The sequence below is a fragment of the Osmerus eperlanus genome, chromosome 17 (assembly GCF_963692335.1).
Source record: "Osmerus eperlanus chromosome 17, fOsmEpe2.1, whole genome shotgun sequence".
NCBI classification, from domain to species: Eukaryota; Metazoa; Chordata; class Actinopteri; order Osmeriformes; family Osmeridae; genus Osmerus; species Osmerus eperlanus.
In genome coordinates, this window is record NC_085034.1 from 5567893 (window position 1) to 5589701 (window position 21809).

The 21809-nt window shown below is 45.1% G+C and overlaps 1 protein-coding gene across 1 annotated transcript; it reads right to left on the reverse strand.

The window, feature by feature from the left end:
- Window positions 1–6906: 6906 nt before the first annotated feature.
- Window positions 6907–8742, reverse strand: rps16 (ribosomal protein S16). The gene is made up of 6 exons (XM_062483471.1): window positions 8637–8742; window positions 8496–8547; window positions 7667–7768; window positions 7389–7485; window positions 7212–7259; window positions 6907–7093 (listed from the first exon to the last, which is right to left on the reverse strand). The coding sequence occupies exons 2-6, from the start codon at window positions 8541–8543 to the stop codon at window positions 6948–6950; spliced, it is 441 nt and encodes a 146-aa protein (XP_062339455.1). The 5' UTR covers window positions 8544–8547; window positions 8637–8742; the 3' UTR covers window positions 6907–6947.
- Window positions 8743–21809: the final 13067 nt, after the last annotated feature.

The window sequence follows — 21809 nt, forward strand, 5'->3', positions numbered from 1 at the left end:
AGGATGTCGGAGGAATGAGGCAGGAGGCAGGATTTAGGAGGTAGGGGACAGGTTACAGAAGGTACATGTACACCCAGATCCTTTGAGATGTATCTGAACAATCACAATGTTTCAGTGAGGACCCTGACTGTGGGGTTGAGGTCAGAGGAGGGGGGGGGGGGGGAGGAGGGGAGGGGGGCAGCATATGTAAACAGAGAGGGGTCACTGGGGGTTCAGCCCTGGGAACCTGAGGACCACTCCCATCCTGACCCCTGTCCCCCCAACACCCCGCCCCTCGTCTAAAGTCCCCCCCACCCCCCTCTGTCCCTGACATACACAGAGAGGTGATTGACGCAAGCCAGGTCAAATCAACACCTTTGACCTCTTTTACTGTACTACATGTAGATACTTTCTCAGTGTAATTCAATGGGGATTTCCCGAAGCCATTCTGCTCACTTCATGGTACACTGAAGAAGCGTGCATAGTTTTCCACTGAACCCAAGGTGAACAATCTCTCTTTATGACTGGTGTGGGGCAGAATGTTTGGAATGCCAAGGCCTTTCCCTGCATGACATGTATGAGTATGGCGATGATTTGTGTCTGACACTGGCTCTAGATCACCTCCAAATGTCCTCTTTGGCTGTGCCAGATGAGCTAGGGTTACATGACAGATGAGCAGGCATTTAGATCGCCTTACCCAACACAGACATGCACCACTGGACCATCGAGACAGAGCTAAATGAAGAATAGTTTCAAGTCTAATGCAAAAAGTGACAACCTCCTGATAGAAAACCAGCTGGTCCATAGGAGAATATAGACTCCACTCGCGGACTGCTAGACTAGACTACTACATTTTGTATTACATTAGAACTATACAAAGCCAAACTTCCTATGAGTATCTGAGCTATCGAGAGTGTCACTATTCTGTTGACCCTTCATTGGTTGGTTGATGTATACTCTGTAACCAATGGTGATGAAGTGCCCCTGTCGCCAGGCACACACACAGTCTCCTCAGCAGATTAACCCTCATTGATTTATAGAGATTTACTCCTGAAAAGAAAACAGCTGGCACAGGGACAAATACCAGAGTTGGCAAGGAATAAATTAAACTGGGAGAAAAGCCAGCTCATTTGTTAAAAGAATGAGACTTAATGCAATGAAACATATACTTACGGAATTACAAAATATGATAAGGTCAGGGAGCAATCAATTGGACGGGCCAAGATTATTACATTCAGAAACTTTAGAGTTTTTCCTGTGAACGCTTCTCTGACTCATTATATTTCATGGAATTGTTCCATGGTACGGGTGTAACAAATGACTTTAAAATGATTCCATTCAAAACAATTAGGATATACCAGAAACAACATCTGATTATATGTTAAATGTGATTATACGTTACATTTTCTGGGACAAATGCTTCGTAGCCAAGAAATTACTATTGATTTCCCAGCTTTGTCTCGGTTTTTAATGAGGAAATCTGTGGACATGGATGTCCTGGAAAATGTAATTTTTTTCCCCTCAGAATAGAGCAAATGAAATATAGATTCCCTCTGGAGAGCTCTGCTGGGCTAAGGACTAAAACCAGGTAAAAAGCATAGGTTTTGGATCTGATTCAAACTCTACTTCTGAGGAATCTTACATGGAATTCATTTAGATAGCTATCCACCTCAAAACCTAAAAAAAACTCTCAAACACCCTTCTGTGTGTTCCCTCTCTTTTTTGTCAGTCCCAGTCTCAAACTTCATCAACCTTCTTTTCTATACAGAGCCAACAAATTGAACAAGTGAAAAATCCCAGCAACAGCGCCTAACATAAACATTAACCCCACTCCCATAACGTCAAATCTGTCTTTGTGCCAGAAGCCTGGAGCTCAGTTTTGGACGAATCCCCAGTGAGAGTCTCATTTGTGGGCTTAGGCATCCTCCACTCCCTGGTGTCTGGATATAGTGCTGGATGAAGGCCTAGATCTATAGCAGCTCAAACAGTAGTCTCCCCTGTGGATGTGGCCTGTATCAGATCCAGCTGTGGTTGTGTTAGGTGGGCCTTTGTGTGTAATAATGTTACACAGCGGCTGTCGTGCAGATGTGTCTCTCTCTCTCTCTCTCTCTCTCTCTCTCTCTCTCTCTCTCTCTCTCTCTCTCTCTCTCTCTCTCTCTCTGTCTTTCTGTCTCTGTCACTGTATTGTTGCTTCTTTGCCCCTCCACCCCCTGCCTCCCTCTCTCAGGCCTTTCTCTTCTCCTTCATACAGATGTGCTGAGGTCTTTCAGCCTGTCTGTCTTGCTCTTGATCATTCCACACCTTGCCTGACCGGAGGTACCGGAACCTTCCGCTGTTCACTGGGGTGGGCTCCACCTGACTCCTGGGGAGGAATGAGAGGGATCACGACCCTGTCCAATCAGCTGCTTCCTGTTGTGTCAGAGGGCTCTTCCGAGGCCTGCGGTGATCAGAGGAGAAGCTGGGAGCACAGCATCCGGCTGTGAAGAAGCTGGGGCAGTTAAAGACATACATCAGTGAACAGTAGCTGCACTGGGGCCAAGGGAGATACTGAGGGGGGGAGAGCGGGGGTGAGAGAGAGGGAGAGAGAGGGAGAGAGAGAGAGAAAGAGAGAGAAAGAGAGAGGGACATACAGAGAGCGAGAGAAGCACAGAGAAAGAAAAGGACAGAGAGATAAATAGAGAGAGAGAGAGAGAGAGAGTGAGAGAGAGAGAGAGAGAGAGAGAGAGAGAGAGAGAGAGAGAGAGAGAGAGAGAGAGAGAGAGAGAGAGAGAGAGAGAGAGAGAGAGAGAGAGAGAGAGAGAGAGAGAGAGAGAGGTGCAAGAGGGATGGTGATAAAACAGAAGTGGTGTTATTTATTGCTAGGGGCCAGAGAGAGATGAGTTTGCTCACTGTGAGGTGGAACAGAAGAGCGAGTGGTCATCTGGGGCTTTGCATGACCTGTTGGGGGACGTTTGAAGCTTTCAAAGACTTGACAGAGCTGTTCTTGCTGACAGTTACATAGAGAGTCTATCCCAGAATTGTGGTATGAATGTGAATGATCTTGACCAATGGGATTAGAGAAGCAAGATGTTGCTGTGAAGGGCACAATGACTGAGGTGAACTGAAGGCCGACATTGGCACAATATATCATGTGGGGAATTAGCTGGTTAATACTGGAGAAGGGTGTTACAGGCAAATTATGTATTTAAAAAAGAAATCCATTGTCGTTGGACATTCGGGAGATTGCTCAACTCTCTTGGCACATATTTAAAGATAGATGGGAGCTTTTTTCCTTTCTCTCCTGGTGAGTGACTGTTCTGACCTCCCTCTGCCCCACTCACAACTGTCACTCGCTGATTTAGGAATATTTTTAAATCAGGGGCTGTCGGGTTGATGGGATGAGGATGGGGTATCAGCGTCCCCAGAGGTCTTATAAATCTGGACAGTTTACTGGTGGGGGAAACGGCCAGACCTCTCTGTGTCCTGGGCCAGGATAATCCCAGGACTTCCTCTCCTCCGTGTCTCTCCCCTGGCCCACCGCCTAATGCATTTACTGTAACTAATAGCCGTTGTTTCCCGATTGACACGCTCCCATCCCTTTCTCCAGGAATGTGTGCGCCATACTCTTGACTCTGTGTGTGTGTGTGTGTGTGTACGGGGTAGGGGGCAGGATTTTCGGGCCAGGGGCTTGATTTCAATGCTAGCCTTGGGCCTACAGACATTGATGCAAGGGTGCTCAAAATATATAGAGTATGAGAGAGAGAGAGAGAGAGAGAGAGAGAGAGAGAGAGAGAGAGAGAGAGAGAGAGAGAGAGAGAGAGAGAGAGAGAGAGAGAGAGAGAGAGAGAGAGAGAGGGAGAGAAATTCGTTTTTGGGAGAGTCAGAGAGAGAAAAGTTAGCTTTAGAGAAATATGGGAGACAGAGCTGGTCTGGAGGTCTGGAGAACTCATTAATTTTCACACCAATGGCCACTGGCCACCTCTTCCACCCACTCCTTCTTCACCCCACCCCCACAACCCTCTCAGTTCCCCTTTCTCCAACTCCACCCCCAGCTCCTCACCCTCCACCTTCTACCCTATGATGGCTCTGGCAGATAGGGTGCTGTAACAGGGCCTCCGTCACGCTTGTCCTCTCTTTTGCTCTCCTTCCTCCCTCCCTCTCCCTCCCCCTCTCTCTCTCTCTCTCTAATACCCTGCCCCTGTTGGAGCACCACCAAAGCAAAAGAGGAACGCGCAAGTGTCAAGTCCTCTCATGCTGGCAGCGTCCGGCGCCTTTCAACAGCCTTTAGGCCGTTTAATGAACCATGTCCCTTATCGGCACAGGGTGACCCTAGCACATGGCCTGTGGAAGTCACACTGCGTACAGCACAGCACAGGCACATCACGCAGGAACAAACACATGGACAAATTCAGAGTTTCAACGAAGACATGTTTTCACAACCGTCAGATCTGGAAAACCATCCCCAACCCTTTTGACTCTGGTTTATCTGAATGCGTGGTGATGCGTGTGTTCGAGGATGCCTTGGTTTGTGTGTCTGGCCTCAGGGGATTATCCGCGATGGCGTAGAGGTTCCCCCTCGTCTGTGGCCGGCCCGCCAGACGAGGGGGAGGAGGTGGGGGTGGTAGGGTGGTCCTGGGTGCTCGGGGCACCCTGTGACCTCTAGTCCGGGTCGGGTGTCAGGGACTCGCCCTCTGGGAGGACTGCAGCTCGACCCCTTCGTCTCATTTCACATGGAGCTGTGTTCCAGACTGGCTCCAAGGTCATGTTCAGAGCCCAGACATAAAACAGACTGTCAGAGCAACAGAGACACAGACAGGCTGAGAGGGATGTCGCGAAGGGTGCAAGAAAGACAGAGCCCGAAAAAAGAAAGAAAACAGAAGGGAGAGATAAGGGAATGAAAGACAAAGAGAGACGGCCGTTGATGGGAGATAAAGGCACAGTGGTGTGAAAGAAGTGGGACTAATTCCACTTTAGTTCAAGTCTTGGGTAAATACATTAGGAATGAGTCAATGCTGGCAGGCCACAGTGTGACTAAACACCACGGGGGTCAATAACTCTAGGCCTATTCTGGCTGCTTTCTGACCAAAAACACACTAACGTCACAGGTTTTTTATCGTTCTGAATGGCACTTTGAAGTAACACTCGAAGTGATGCACATCAGGTGGAGAGGGAATCAGTGAGCCACAGAAGAAAGATCTTGGTTCAGGTTGACTTGTTTTGACCAAATGCTTTCTACCCCCCAGGTGGTTGATGGCCTTTCAACGGGTTTCTTTTTTGTAAAGCCACTTGTGATCCCGAAAATAAAAAGACAGAAGCACTCTTCGCAATTCAATATCCAAGGCAGTAGCAACAAATTGCCACTTGCCTTTCAATGCCTGTCTTCAAAGAAAAGTCGAAAATCATTCAGGAAAGATCCAGAAAATGCACCTCCACAACACGTATCATCTGACACTGTTCTAATTCTCTTTAATCCTTATCATCTGTTTGTGTGTTTCACAAAGAGACCAGCATGTAGATGTGTTACAAAGGCCCTGTCTACCAACACATTCCTTCCTGCGAAGCACTGTCCAGCAGGGTTCTATGAGCCTTAATTATCACACTCTGGCCTCACACAGCGGCGTGTCACTTGGATGAGCTACATTTCCTCACTAGCGAAGCGAGCATCTGTTTGTGAGTGCTACTGTCCTCTGATCCTCTGCCTCTTCGACACCTTTCCAGGCCAAGTGTTGTTGACTCACCCTGGACAGAGAGTGTCTAAGGGGGGGAGGAGGGGAGAGGGGCAAGAAGGGTGAGGGATGACAAAATGCATCCTAGTCCAACACCTTCTGTGTTTGTATGATTGGTGGAGGCAAGAGAGCGGAGGTGTGGACAGGGGAAAGAAAGGTGTTGGATGGTGGAAATGTGTGTATAGTTCCCTACAATAAACAAATAAAGCCTCCATCGTAAATGACAGTTGTAGGATATCTAAGAGATTTACTGTTGTTGAATGGAACTGTCTTATGGTGTCTGTTTATCCAAATTTGAATTTTGGACATTTAAAGACATTTGGTACTCTAAAGTAAACGTGTTTCCTAGACTTGCATCCATATAACAAAACACTATGGCCCTAACTAAATTGTATGAAAATGTAGTTTAACTATATTTTAAGAGTATGATGTGTGGTCCTGTTGACAAGATATATTTTGTTGGGTACTTGTGCCTCCCTAGTTGTTAAGTTTGAATTCTTGGTGGGACTTCTGGAGAGGATCAGACAGTTAACATACGTAAACAGCAGCAGCAGTGGGGATGGGGGCTCCATGCTGGGCTGATTATTTGACTGTTGTAAATGTTCCTGCACCCTGGAGAGGTTGAGTGAATCACATCTGGGGCTCAGCTCAGTGAGCACTACAGCTCATCTGCTCTTCTGATTTAGGCAGTAAAGGCAAAAGCATTTTCTTCAATTCTAATGGAGCCTCAGATTTTTTCAGCATCTCATTTGAATAAGTAATGGAAAAGAACTGCTGAGCAGTTCCACCACATCTTTACATGTACAATTGTCTCCATCTACTGGTGATGATGGGGAATTGCAGTTTAAGTGAAACATCACCATTTGCAATACAATAATGAAAGACTGCTATTAGCATTCTGACTAAATGTTGCATTTACCATCCTTGCATGCTATAAAAAATATTTATAATTACTAGGGAAGTCAGGGTACTGGACTTGACAATGTACTCCAGTTATGTATGCGCCAACATGCTTAAATCTTTAAACTTGGGTGTCTTGAGCAATTTAACAGATTAATCTTTCCAACGACAACCATTGTGTTACCTTTCTCTTTCAAAATGTGTTAATTCTAAGGATGTTTCAATACAGATCTAAGTTGGCATAATACGTTGGCAACAGACAGACCAATCCTGTTACAAAAAAAAACATTGCAACCTATTTGAAATCAACGGAGCACACAACTTTTGTCCCTCAATTTTATTATATGAAAATGTACAGAGAGATTAACGGTAGGACTTCTGGTAACGGGCACGGGCTCCAGGTCCACCGAACTTCTTGGACTCGCAGCGACGAGGATCGGCAACCAGCAGGGTCCTGTCGTACTGAATCAGGATGTCCTTGATCTCCTTCTTGGAGGCCTCGTCCACATCTAAAAGGGAGGAGGGTTTGAGGTTAACTACAGCAGACCACTTCAGAACAGTAACAGCTTAATCAAGAGTTGAGAAGTTAAATGTTAATATAAGAACAGCATAATTGTGTTTACTTACACTTCTGATAGTAAGCGACCAGGGCTTTGGAGATGGACTGACGGATAGCTGTAAAGAGGACGAACACCAAGGGATTGTGTTACATCATCCTCAAAATCAGTCATACATACAGCAGCAATCAAATGATATAATATGGGTTTAAAAATCTAAACGTGAGAGCAAGCATGAGCCGTTTACCGTAGATCTGGGCGACGTGTCCACCACCCTTCACCCGGACTCTGATGTCAACCCCAGCAAAACGCTCCTTACCCAGCAACAGCACTGGCTCTTGAAGCTAAGGACAGAGGAAAGGAACGTGTCACCTACAATACTAGAACTGCATGGAAATGGATCTGTGACAAGGTGAGAAGCGCTTTGGATCAAATAATCTGAAACAAAGTCAAGTAAACAGTTAAGCAAGAACCTGTCGAGCTAGAGGGGACCAGGTTGATTTCTGGGAGGCTCTCAACACCCACCTTGTACTGGAGAGTGGCTGGCTCAATCATCTCCAGGGGTCTGCCGTTCACCTTGATAAGGCCATTTCCCCTCTTGCAGTGAGCAACTGCTGTGGCGGTTTTCTGTAATCACACAACATGGTTCAATCCAATTAATGTAGCCGCTATGAATATTATCTACAGATGTTACAACAGCATCACTTGTTAGGGGAATAACCAGCAAATTTGAAGCAATACTAATCTGGCTACCTGTACATATGTTTGTCCATTATTAAGGACAGATTAGCCATGCCTTGATAGTGCTAGCTAGCGTGAGTTAGTATTAGAAAGCGTTTGGCAGTGATGAAATGATTAAAGAGGTTGGCTAGATGATACCATACCATATCATCTAGCCATGGGCTGACAAGATGGTTAAAAATCTTCCTGGCGTTAAAATTACTGCTAAATCACTTCAAGCACATTTTACATAGCTTGCTCACTACGTATTAATTGCATTACTTTTAGACTTGCCATTTCCATGCGTCTTACAACGCAGCCAACTTCACTTGGGACAGTACCGGACAACACTACTGACAGCAAATCAGCCAGTTACCTAGCCTAGGCCCAAATGTTTTCACCCCATTTCCAATTTTGAGAGATCACTAAACTTGGTAAATATCATTGTAAAGGTTTCTAGCACCTACTTTAACACACTTCATCAAATATATACTGTAACATGTCGTACATTAGTTGACTGAAACGGAAATTGGCTACCTTCCTTGCTAACGCGTTAGCACCACAACATGCTACGCTACGTTAGCCAGCTTGGGTGGTTGAATACACGTGGAATAAATATAGGCTTAATACTTACTTTGCGTCCAAAAACTTGGACAGATTGCAGAGGACCTTTAGCCGGCATGTTTCTGAAATAAGTAACATACAAGATTACTTTCACAAACACAGAAATGTCATAATTTTTGCCTTTATAACGGGTGAGGAAAGGAGAACGTACAGTCTTCAGCTAGAGTGCCGTACGGAGAGGCCGAACGGGTTTCTCACGCCGAACATCAGGGGCAGAGGTACGACAGTTCACAGTCGACATGCGGCTAAACGGATTTTGTATTTACGACAGTTGGAGTCCCTTTCCTCCATTTTGATATTTTGTCACGCCCACTTTCAGAGTTTGTTTCCTTGAAAGGGCCATGAAAATACATTATTTTTGCAATGCCTGTACATAAGAATGGAATTTAATTGTATTACGGCTTTTGGTTGCCTGTCTTGGAACGTTGATCTGCATTTCACTCACTCGTCGTCATAACCTTTCTATTATATACACCAGGACAGTCTCTGGAGGAAATCGCGTGGAAATTCAACCAGGGCATCAAATAAGATGGACTGCCTTCAGTACGCTCAGCCAAAGGCACATTATATCGGCCATTTGTTACACCTTGTGTCTTAACAACCAAGCCAGTAGAGGGAGTCCATATTCCAACCTTTGTGCATGAACTACTGGTATAAATCCACATGGTCAGACCTTAGTGGATTTTACACCAAGCGGAGTTTTCACTCATACATGCATAATTATTCTTGGAAATTGTATCTTGTTTTATATTTGCCTTAATGTAAGCCTGGCATATGTTAAGCCTTTTTTTTTATTAGCTTTCGCATAAATTGTCCAAAGCTCTGTTAAAGAGCACCATCTACTGGACATTAAAGGCAACTACATAATTTGTATGTTCAAAGTGACGTAATCCTTTTGGTTCACACTTCCCTACTGACAGTAAAGTGTCAGGTTGCCTGTCAGTTGAACTATCTTACGGACATATGTAAACATACAAGCCATACAACTGACAGGCAACATGTCAATGTACACAGAATTCCTGTACTCAGCATGTATCACTTTAATGGGTTTCTCTCAGTTTTTGCTTGGGTTTGAGTTGAATTCTTTGAGGTTTATCTTGACCACAGGGATCACGTGATCATGGCTGTCTGGGGAGCTCATGGTCCGAGGATGGGAAAGGGACCACTGTTAATGTGGGAAAGAGGAAGTGGGGAGCCTCCGAGGCTGCAAGTGCCCGACCTGCTGTGTGTCTGTAGGGTTGTGGTGGCTGGCTTTCCCATGAGTTCTTAGCCTCATGCACTGACAGGGCAAAATGACAAGAGAATGGGACTTAATTGAACGTTCCACTATTGAGGGTCAGCTAAATCAAGGGACTTGAACATAGCACATGACAATGTACAGAGACTATATGAAATGGTACTGACGCACACCCTGCAGACATGAATGACAGTGACTTGGAGAGAGGAGCGAAGGCACTGATGTCTGGGCATACTCTTACCCTTAAAGGAGGGAAGCGGCAAGACCATTCCTGGGGCAAGGGAGGGCTGAAGATAGATAGCATCTTGGGAATCTGTATACAGTGGCATGAGTCATGCAAGCGATGCAGCGCCTTCATATGCCTGACATTTACTGCAGGGAGAGTGGTGTTTATAGTGTGGAGTGCGGATGAACAGGCACCTGGCTTCTTTTATTGTCAAGTAGTAGTCTGACTCCCCTTGTAGCACAGAAAGTGAGCTGGTCTCGATGTGGAATGGTAATGGTTTTTGTCGTTCCTCTTGCTTCTCCGCCTCAAGGATTACTTTCACTTGGGTTCCCCCTCAAACTAGCTCTAGTTTGTATTATTAGCTCCAGGGTAAATGTAGTTGAGTGATGTGTAGAACTGCTTGCAGGCCAGTGCTGTCTCTAGTTAGCACTTTCATATGGACCAGAGTCCCCTGAGCAGCAATTTTGAAAGTATTTGTTTTCCGTCTCCCTTAAATTTGGATGAGGTCCATACTAAATCCCAATCCACAGGGTTGATCTACTCAAGCAGTGTGTTTGTGTGGGAAAGCAGGAATGAAAAGAAGGCCTTTTTGTCTTTGAAGTGACAGTTATGTCACTATTATTGAAGTCAATGAGGGCTTAGTATTTGAGCGAATGGGTGCTTGATATTCAAGTGAATGTGGACTTAAAGTACAGTTCAGCTTGTACCTTTTCTTGGTTGTACTTCAAGTTACTGAAGAGGCCAACTAATGTGTGGTACTATGTGAAGGGTCTGTTTTCTGGCCGTTGTTCACACTGACAAGAGTAATTTGATGCTCATAAGAATTAATTGTATACCACCCTCTCACTTAGCTACAGAACAGTTCATTTGTGACTCCATCTTTACATCAACCAGCAGATGACTCCTCCGAGGGATGTCCATGCAACCCATCAGTTCATGGTAAGTGTGCCAATGTCTGCACCCCAGTGGGGCAGACAGAGGAAGCGTTGTGTGGGATGTGGACCCAGGTCTGGACGAGAAGCAGTCAGAGAGACCTGTGTTTGTGCGGAGGGGGCGTCACACAGCTGGGGCCCCCGCCATCTGCATAGGAAACACTTTAAGGCAGCAGAATCGTTCCTGATTTCCTGCCCTCTACTCAGCGGTCGGCCTAAAGCACACAATCCCTTTGTGTTCCCTAACTGTCAAGCTCTCCTTACATTGTCCAGGCTTCTTAGCCATTTAGAGTTAAATAAGCTCAAATTGCTGCTTTAGGTATGATATTTCAAGCTCAGCCTTTGTAGCGTGCTAGGTGCTCTGCACCATCACATTATACCTCTTTTTTGCTTAGAATCGGGTCAAAGACAGACATCTTTTATACTCGCAGAGCGCTAGAGTTACCTCAGTCCGTTATTGTAGCAGAGCCCGTCCCTACCATATTACTAGGTCTGAAGTGTAGGACTCTGAGAGAGGAGTCTGCGGCCATCCAGTAAAAGCAGAGAGAGAAAAAGAACAGGCAATAAATTAAGAGCACACCATATATGTGCATTTCCTCTCGGAGAGGCCCTATGGAAACACCTCACCTGGAGGTTCAACCCCAGGACCTTGTCTTGTAACAGCACCCCGAGCACGATACAACGCTCTCAGATTTACTGCGGAGTGCCTGCTTTTTCAGGGCCGGACATATCGTCTCATTTTGACCATAATAGGCTGTGGCCAAGGTTGAAAAAGTGTTGCTGGTAGCTGAAGTTTCCCCAAGCATAGAGAAGGTTTGCCAAGCACACAGGGTGAGGGGAGGGTGGGAGGTGAGGGGTTTTGTGAGGGATACAGTAGTACAGTTACCATGGTGACGAGGCAGGACTCTTTCTACGAGACTTGCTTATGAAGCAGAAGAGTGACATCCCATTGAGGGGCCATGAATACTCTGCCTGCCTGCCAAGAGAAATAATGACTAGAAGCACCAGGTCTTACCTTTTATATCCGTGTGTGTGGGACCGTAAATGGGTTCTGTCTCCCTGATCTCTCCACAACCTAATCTTTGTCTGGGAAAAGTTCAGAGGCACTTTCAAGGTTCCTCATAATGACTTGTTCTATTGAGGAAGGCTTTGCAAGGATGAGTAATAATTGGTCAGAAGAAAAAGGGTAACGCTAATAACAATAGCACCTATTGTTTCTACCAGCCAATAACAATTGTCCTGTGGTCCTACTGACCATATTATTTGATGGAATAATACTTTAGAATAACATTTAAAATATTATAGAGGCATGTTCTATTCTCAACGTTGATGCACCATATGCATGAAGGAATAAACATTTGAAACAAATTTGGATTAGTTTATTTGGATTCATCGCTAGGTTAGGGTTAGGCTGTGACACAGGTACACTGTGGCTTACAGGACAGCTGTCTGAGTGACATTTATATCCATCCCCGTCTTTGTCACAGGAGCACCAACTCCTGTGGGGCACCGCAACAGGCCAGCAACGAGGGGCTTTCCCCCACATTGCACACCATTTCCCCAGGGTGAGGGCGCCTTTGTGCCATGGCAGTGGTAAATATTGATGTCTGCCCAGTGGGTTGACAGCTCATGGTTGTAAAATGTGGCCCGGTATTGAACCCTCGCTTGGACTTGAGCCCCTTCCATTAATTTCGCTATTTTAAGGTGCATCGGCCACATAGCAGTGAGCCAGGCAGCAACTGTTCCCTGGCTTTGTCATCCTCCATCTGCCTGGGTGGTAGGGCCTCAGCATGATGCCGAGCTGAGGGGACCAGGTCCATGAGGGCGGCAGCCATTGTCCCCTGTTCTCTCTCCCCATCACCTGATGCTCTCCAGGAACAGGGCATTAGCTCCTGGGAAGAGACAGACAGGGAAATGGACTGGGAGAGAATCGAGATGAACCGGCTCTGTTTGTGTGCTTGGGTGCATGTGCCCCTGTATGTTCATTTGTATGTGTGTGTGTTTGTGTGTGTTTATGTGTGCTAGTAGGGTTTAATAGTGGACTAGGAACACGGAGGGAACCAGGAAACCTTTCAGAGTCCAGGATTTGAACTCACACAGAGGATGTTATGATTCAGGTAATGTAGAACTGTCATTCCCCAAACGTTTTAAAGATTATTTTTAAGATAGTATTGAGTCCTACCACAAAGAGATTTAAACTCTCATACGTCCATGTTCCCACAAACAAAACATTGACATCCCTTCTGAGAAAGCCTCATTATGTATTTCAGAGTAGGTTAGTGTTTATAGAGGGGAACAGTGGCTCAAAGACTGTCTAAAGAAGCTGCACTTGAAACGTTGAGGACATTGAGTTTATGTGGCAGCCGAGCAAAGTAAGATGTGAAATGAGACAAGCTTGCCAACACACCAGTCGTTCTGTCACTGTCTCTCTGTCATACTTTTCCCTCCCCCATCTCTCTCTCTTTCTTTTTCTCCCACACTCACACACACACACAACTTATTCTCACTTTCAAACCCTCTCTCACTCTCTCCCCTCGTCAAGCATACACACACCCTTGTCCTCCCACACAATCTCCCTCCATCTCCCTCGCCTTCTTTGTCTTTCTTTGTGTCTCCTCCTCCTCCATCTTTCCTCTGTATGTGTGTGGGTCCGGTCAGGGTTCATGTATGAGACAGAGGGTGGAGGGGTGGGGAGGGGCCAAGTGGGGTCTGGGTGACATCAGCAGGGCAGGGAGAGCAGGAGCAGCACAGTCCCTCTCTCTGCTCTCTCTCTGCTCTCTCTCTGCTCTCTCTCTCTCTACTCTCTCTCTCTGCTGTCTCTGCTCTCTGTCTCTGCTCTCTCTCTCTCTACTCTCTCTCTCTGCTCTCTCTGCTCTCTCTCTGCTCTCTCTCTCTCTCTGCTCTCTCTCTCTCTGCTGTCTCTGCTCTCTCTCTGCTCTCTCTCTACCTTCTCTCTGCTCTCTCTCTGCTCTCTCTCTCTGCTCTCTCTCTCTCTGCTCTCTCTCTGCAGGTCATGGGTTTAAGGAAAACAAACATACAAAGACACTAACAATAGGATTGGGTAATAATTAGAGGTATAGGGAGTGGATGTGTGCTCAGTGGATGTGTAGTGTGTTGTGTGGTGTAAAATAAGGGTAAAGGTTTGCCACAAAAACAATCGTTTTAATATGCTCGTGGAGAGAAGGGGCTCTGCTAATGGCAAGGACACGCCTACAGGACACAGTTCACAGGTGTGCTCTATAAGTGATCCGGGCTCCTCCCCATACCTGCCGTCCTGCAAATGAAACAAACAAACAAAGGAAAAGCAGACAGGGAGAGGAGGCCCGGAACACAGGCACACACACACGCGCGCACACACACACACACACACACACACAGGCAGACGCATACACATTCACCCACACACAAACTGGGGGACGTGCCTTGAGGGAAAACAAATTCGAATTTGTCAGACTTTAGTACGTATTCAGTTACATAATATTGCATTGAATCTTGAATACGAACCAATGAATATGGAGACAGATGTATTTTACAGTCATGTATAATGTAGCTACTAGTTCCTGGGTTTTCTTGTCCGTCCATGTAAAATTTGACAATCCCCGTTCCCTTGGATAATCTGAGTGATTATGTCTCTAAATCTCAATGGTCCTGTACATTTTAGTTGTGTACATAAGCTGTCTTTGAGTCCATAATGTATGTCTGAATTTGTGTGTGTGTTTGTATTTTTGGTGTGTGTGTGTGTGTGTGTGTGTACAGTCATCCTCCTCTGAGCTCTGGGCTCCCCCGAGTGGGGATGGGGGGGTTGATGAGAAACTAGGCCAGCTCTCTCACAGGTCTCCAGAGGAGCACTCCTTAAAAGGCCTGGATGGATGATGTCGTGGACTCTCTCCTCTCCCTTTCCTTTAAGCAGAGCAATAGTAGCAGCCAGACCAGCAAGACAGGCTGGCTTTGGGAAACTCATCATGCAGGAACACACACCAGTGATGACATCATAGACTTGCACTAAGGCTCCTTATCCATCAGATGAACAGAAAGAGGGAGAGGGAGAGAGAGAGTTCTCCCTGGACCGTTAATGTGATCTTAGCCTACGGTCTGATTCCATTATGCAAATAAAGGACCTTTGGACAAGTGTTAAAAGGTAAAGATGTTTTTTGATGTGCTTGATAGCATTGCCAAGTGTGCCCATAACTGAGGAACTTAGACAGCTTCCTTTTCTTCTAAAAGCAGAAGCATGCAGAAACACAATAACGACTGTCAACTGAGACAGGAGAAATGAGAGATGCCAAAGATGCAGAGGTACTGAAAAATACTCATTACAAAAAGACAGCAATGTTCACCACCAAATTGCATTGCCCCTTTTATTTCCATATAGTCAGCCCGTGTGTGTAGACCACCTTCTGTAATCAATGTCTTCAGACAGCAGCTGCTGGCCTTTTTAGTTTCGGGAGCCCCAGCTAACTTTTTCCACTAGGACCTCTTTGATGAGGGTCAAGGACCGCTTCATGTACACAATGTCTAATGTAGCCAAAACACATCCCAGAGTCAGTCTTAGCCACTTGTTAACTGGGTTCTCCACAGGGCAGCTCCGGAAACCCTGTCTTGTGGCATGTTAGAATACCATGGGCCTAAAAATAAAAGAAATTAAGCTTGTGTGGGCTTGCTGTTTTATTATCGCTTTCTCCCTCCTTCCTTCTGTCTCTGTCTCTCTCTTTCTTTCTCTCTTACTCTCTCTCTGTCTCTATCCTTTCTCTTGCTATTCCCTTTCAATCCTCTCTCTTCATCCTGTCTCTCTATCTCTCTATCCTGTTTCTATCTCTCCATCCCACTGTCTTACCTCTAGGCACAAATCTGTGAGCCATCTGTTGTTATCTGAGGAATGCTCTCCACAATTTATGGACATATATGTACCAGCACATTGACATGCTCGGCCTATTTATAGACTACCAGCCTACCCGGGTGGTTGTTGTAATGATGTCACACAAGCTCTCAAGATAAATCACATTGTTTATCTTCGGTTGCTCTCTCTACCCACTGTTCGTGGCCTGTTTGTTTGTGTTTGCTTGTCTGTTCAGCTACATGTTTCTGATTGCTTCCATGCAGCGTATGAGAAGCATCAGCACCCCAGCGTGTTTCTTGTCAGTGAGAGAATGATTTGGTATACATGTACCTCCGATTACTCGGCAGTGAACTGGCACTTTTCTAATGGTTATGAAGATTTTGTAATTGGCGTGAAAGTATTGCAAAAATGTGCTTGAGGGAGACCCATGTACATACATACCTGTGTGTGTGTGTGTGTGTGTGTGTGTGTGTGTGTGTGTGTGCGTGCGTGTGTGTGTGTGTGTGCGTGTGTGCGTGTGTGTGTGTGTGTGTGTGTATGAGTGCGAGCAGACAGTTCATGTTTGAGCAGATCCTGTGTCAACTTGTGTTTGGCTGTGTCTAAAATAACGAGGTCTGACGTGGGAAGCCACCTCGGGGACGACAGAGAAGATTGCCTCTACAGCTGACATGTCAGCTTTCCCTCCACCACTCAGACACTTCACACACAGACAGGCATATGTTCCAGATTATACATGTATTCTGTCTCCCCTGCTAGACGTAGAACAAACCAGAACCTCTAATGGGTGGTTGAAATACACATTATTAGTCAGCTTGTCTCTTCTGACATGCGCATCTCTCTATGTACGGTAGCTCTTAGCTCAAAGATAACTAACAGATGACCTGAAGTGAAATGACTGCATGATATCCTAACTTCTATCAAGCCTGTTTTCACCTGCAACTGTCATCTCGAGTGTGGAAAAGTCTGTGATGGCAACTGATGGCACTCATTCGACCTTGACCCAATTTTTACCTCTCGCTCTAAATTAAACCCTGTTATAGAAAGCCGCAGCGTGGCCCACCCACTCTGTGACATTATAAGGACCTTTGTCTAGCTCCCCAGCTAAAATAATTGTCCATTAGGCCATTGGTGGGTTACTGAGGGTGCAGACTGGATCCACATATGTATAACAGTTGTCTGGGTCCAGAGCACCGTGCTGGGGAGAATGCATGCTGACTGTGTTTTTAGTAGGATTATGGTTAGCCTGATTAGCTTTTTTACTTCATTTGTTTAATGAGGAAATGTCTGTCTTTGTGATAGAGCCAAGTTTTATCATGGTCGCGTGGTTACAGTCCTGTTGGTGTAACTGCCTTGAAGGGTGAATATTCACATATGACAGTACCTCAATACCTTGTAATGAAGTTGAATTGAATCACTCTCACCCCTTCATCTAAATACAGCTTTAATTTCCTTCAAGTATGCTTCAGTTAAATCAGGCTTACACTGACATGATTGTCAATTGCTATTTAGATTAAAATTAAAATATGTATATTTTTAGTTGCCTGTCTCTGCTGTAATGGTAATTCTGGAGAGATACTGTTGCATTAAGACTCATTGTGAGTAGCTACACTGTGGAAGAAATTGGGATTTCCTGTGTGCTTACATTATTCACTAATCAATAGAACTAGTCATTGGATACTAGTTAGTACGTTCTCATGTAAGCTTGCTATTAATAAGAGTATATTGTGTCTATGTGTCAGGGTTAATAGATGTTCGGGGTCAGGAGAAAGTACTGGCTAAACAATCCTTGTCATGACTACAAGGAGAGCTCCAACTATGAACTCTCTAGTCTGAGAGTTGTCATGTGTTGGGAGCAGTGAATCTCTTTCTCTGAGACTGTTGAAACGTCATTACTGCCTGACTGTCACAATCTATGTTTACATTCTTGTGCCCTATAAAAGATGGTCCTCCGGCTTTCGGAGCTGAGAGAGACCTGGTTGAGACCTAAGCTTGGTGTTGTGTTGTCATTTATGGCCAGAAGACTGGTTTTCTCTCCCAATCTGCAGATTGATAAATACGTATTAAAATCCAGAACTTAACTGAACTTAGTCACTCCGTTTATGAAGAGACGGACAAAACACTTTCTTCATCAACTGAGAGAGGAAGAGTAAAATACAGAACAAGCTGAACCACAGTGAGCACAATTAAAGACAGCTCTGTTTATAGTTATGGACGGAAGGGTTTTCTTCATCTTGCAGACACTCAGCAAGCTAGCTTGAGGACTTCCTGTGCTAGATGAATGGAGTGTGATTAAAACAACCTTACAGTGCAGTACTGGAAATTTCAGACTATAATGTTACTAAGATTGTGTCTCTGGGCTGCTAACTTTGGGAGACCCTATGTCATGACTGAGCAGTTTGCCACCAAAAAGACTGATAACATGTAAAGACAGAAATACTCATGTGTATCCAATTAAAAAACAAAAGGTTATTCATTTGAGGATTTGATTTCTGGGGTCATGGGGGAGATGCAAATTTGGTGGAACAGGACACCATAGGACACCTGTTCATTGAAACATGATGCATTCTGAATATAGATTTGAGGGCCTTGAAGTGCTGGCAATGATAAATGAGATGTAGGTGACCTTTGACCTTCTGAGCAAGATTCCCCCCCCCCCCCCCCCTCTGTTTTGGACCCCCGTTATCATCAACAGGGTTGGCTTTAGTTCTTTAGTTTACCATAAGTGTGACTATTAGGAACATTATGTGCTTTTGACCTCGAAGGCAGATATATTTTATACATTTAAAGTTTCTGATAGCGATGAAGCAACAGATAAAAAGTTGACCCGATGGATCTGCAAGGGAAAAGACTTAAAGTGTGCTGTCTAAGAGATAAATGACTCCTCTCAGAAAGCATCCATCAGCTTCAAGTGCAGGCTCTCAAGCAAATCACTTTTTAACCTGCTTTTACCATTACCAGATATTAGACCACTCACTGATACTGGTCCTATCAATTCAAAAAATGGACATAGTGGCCATTCCAGTCTCAGCAACCATAGGTAACTTTAGTTGTATTTTAAAATAAGGCTTAAAGTACTCAATCCCCCTTCTCCCTCCACTTCATCAATGGAACACATCTTCCCTGTTATGACAGTCTGAAATGGACAACCTTTTTCCATTTCACAACATGGTTTTTGCTGAAATGATTCATTTGAGCTTGTAGCTCCAGCCCATTACCGACAGGCCTTTGCACAGTTCCAGATTTGTACTATTATTAGACCCCTTTCTCTAGGAAACAAGGTCACTGCAATTGCCTGTCTTATTGGGCTGTCACTTCTTATCCTGCCTTAAAGAAACATGTAGCCTAACACCAAAATGTACAGGAGAAACATTTTTGAAAAACAATGGGATTTTGGTATATCCTCATCACACAAACTGTAAGACAAAGGAACATATATACTGAGTCCAGAGACTGGATATGAGTCCATATGGTCTGGACTGGACAATGTGTTACAGGAGATTGAAGCCACACATACTCCCAGAGAATCAGATGATTGTACAGCTGTACTGGCTGCTAAGTGAACCTGCCCTATTTCTGTCATCGGGTAGAGATCAGCTGTTGTCTACAAAATTATCCCCATACAAACACCCCCATGGCCCCCTCCAGTGCCCCCCAGCCCCAAGTCTACACCCCATGGCCCCCCTCCACGGCCCTCTCCCAGGTCTATGCCCCACACATGTTTAGCGCTGTAATATCCTGAAAGTGTGAAGTAGATCTGACAAGCTCCAATGAGACTGCTGAAAAGTGCCCCTCACATGTCCCTCTGCCTGCATGCTCAGATTGGCACACTGTGCTGTGGGGGCAGAAAGATGAGCTGTGGACAGCTGCATCTGGCGCCGCCCCATCACAGGTCTGTTTGAACTACAACCCCATGGCTTCAAGAGTCAAATTCCCTCCTGTCTCATTCAGTGTCTAAGCTGCTGTTTACGCTGACATTCAACTGAACCCTAAGTACGTTGTACGCTCAAGAGACTATGTGGCATATACTTGTTTTGAATCAAAGAGTTGTGTCCTGCCACCTCACACACACACACTATTCCTCTTCTAGTATTAATGAGTAGAGTTTCGCGGCCCCTCCTGAATCTCTCTGATCTCAACAGATCTCTCTCTTTGCTCGATACATTGTTTGCCCTTGTCTGGATGGTAGCCCTGATCACATCGGTTGGTTCTTCTAAATTCCACAGGTATCTTTGATCACGTACAATGTCCAGGCCTCCCGGTTAGATCCTGGTGTGTGGATGAGCCAAGATGGGAGTCAGGTGGCTGAGCGGTTAGAGAATCGGGCTAGTAATCAGAAGGTCACTGGTTCGATTCCCAGCCGTGCAAAATGACATTGAGTCCTTGGGCAAGGCACTTCACCCTACTTGCCTCGGGGGAATGTCCCTGTACTTACTGTAAGTCGCTCTGGATAAGAGCGTCTGCTAAATGACTAAATGTATATAGTAGGTGTCATTGTGGACTTAGTGCCTAGTTGGGGCATCATGCTGTGCTTTTCTTCTGGGAATGTCATGATGTGCCCTAAGAACTTGTGCATAGGACAACATAGTGGGCTGAGAGCTCCACTGTCTGCAGACCTGCTAACTGTCTCCTGATACCAGCGGCCAGGAGGGAGATCTAAAATCCGACAGTGACTAATTGAAAAGACTAAGGGGCTGAGCCGGTGCTATCTGGACATTTCTAACCAAGGCTTTTGTACCTCACAAATAACATCAAAGCGTGACTATTTCTATCAGTGTGATTGCACTACAGTCTGGATGTTCTGGTCTGGTAGGAGTTGAGTGAGAGTGTGTGTCATGGGCGCCAATGTTGCCACGGCAACAAGCACAGGGCAACAAGAGAGTGGGCGTCTGGCTTCAATCAGATGTTACTTACTTGTCCATACTCACCCGTCACCCCATTCTGAGTGGCTGCTGCTTTTCTAACCTACACTGATAACTCAGTGTGTTAGTATGACAACTACAAACATACAGTGTGTGTTTCCTGGAAGGGCTTCTCAGAACTGTCAACTGTTTTACCTTTTCAAGATTTTATTTTCATAAAGTAGAAAAGAAAGAGTCTTAGTACACCAACTGATTTATCTTGTTGCTTAGATATCTCCTTGTCAACAGAACATGCCCTTTCATCATTATCACATTTTGTTTAATACAATTAACTGTGTTACTCCTTTAAGCGACACAAACATCACCACCTCTCTAACCAGCACCCTCTCCGGAACACTAAATCTACACACTTCATTAGGTTTTACAAACTGTGTCAGGGAACGTTTTATTTGAAAACACGAAGGTCATTATATTCCAAATTAATTTCTCCTTGGGAATCAGTCACAGACAGACTCTCAGTCAGAGAACAACTGCTTACCAAACAAACCTACATTTCAAATACAAATGGTGTTTGTATTGCCCTTTTACAAATAATGTCACATAGGGATTCACATATGGCCTCAGATCAGTACCTGTAATCTCTTTTAGTTATTAAAATTTGCTTTCACACCACCGTGTCTTTCAAGGACAACAATCAAAGAGTTGGCCGGGGTAATTTTGCAGTGATACTGGACATTTGTGTTAGTACTCCCCCAGACACTTTGATCTGCTGCAGGAAAAACAGCTAAACAGCCGTTTGGCATCAGAGGGAAGGATAATCAGGGAGAGAGTGTGTCGGAACCTTCTCTTTCAGTGACACATGACTATGACGCACATAACTGAACAGGATGACAGCACTGCATTGACTTCAGCTGTTGAACGTGTAAGACAAGACACCTAATAACAGTTACTGTACTACAGTGTGTGTGGTGAAATGGAGAGTGCAGTCATAATAATAAAGTGGTCGGCTCACATTTCACCCCCTGGGAACCTGTGACACTTTAAAACACAGAGGCTGTGGTTGATGTGGGTCAAATGTCACTTGAGAAATGTCTTGCTCGGTGGGAGAGCATTTGACTGCACATCAAGAATTGCAGGTTTGAATCCCCTCCTGTCGCTTTGAATAAAAGCATCTGCTGTCGCTTTGAGTAAATGAATGTATCATAGGCTATTATATATTATATAAAAGATTAT

Excerpts from the sequence above, each read along its gene's own strand:
- rps16 (XM_062483471.1), bottom strand. The coding sequence starts at position 8,543 with ATGCCGGCTAAAGGTCCTCTGCAATCTGTCCAAGTTTTTGGACGCAAA. Across the intron at positions 7,769-8,495 it reads TCCAAGTTTTTGGACGCAAA|AAAACCGCCACAGCAGTTGC; the intron begins GTAAGTATTAAG and ends GTGTGATTACAG. Across the intron at positions 7,260-7,388 it reads ACACGTCGCCCAGATCTACG|CTATCCGTCAGTCCATCTCC; the intron begins GTAAACGGCTCA and ends TCCTCTTTACAG.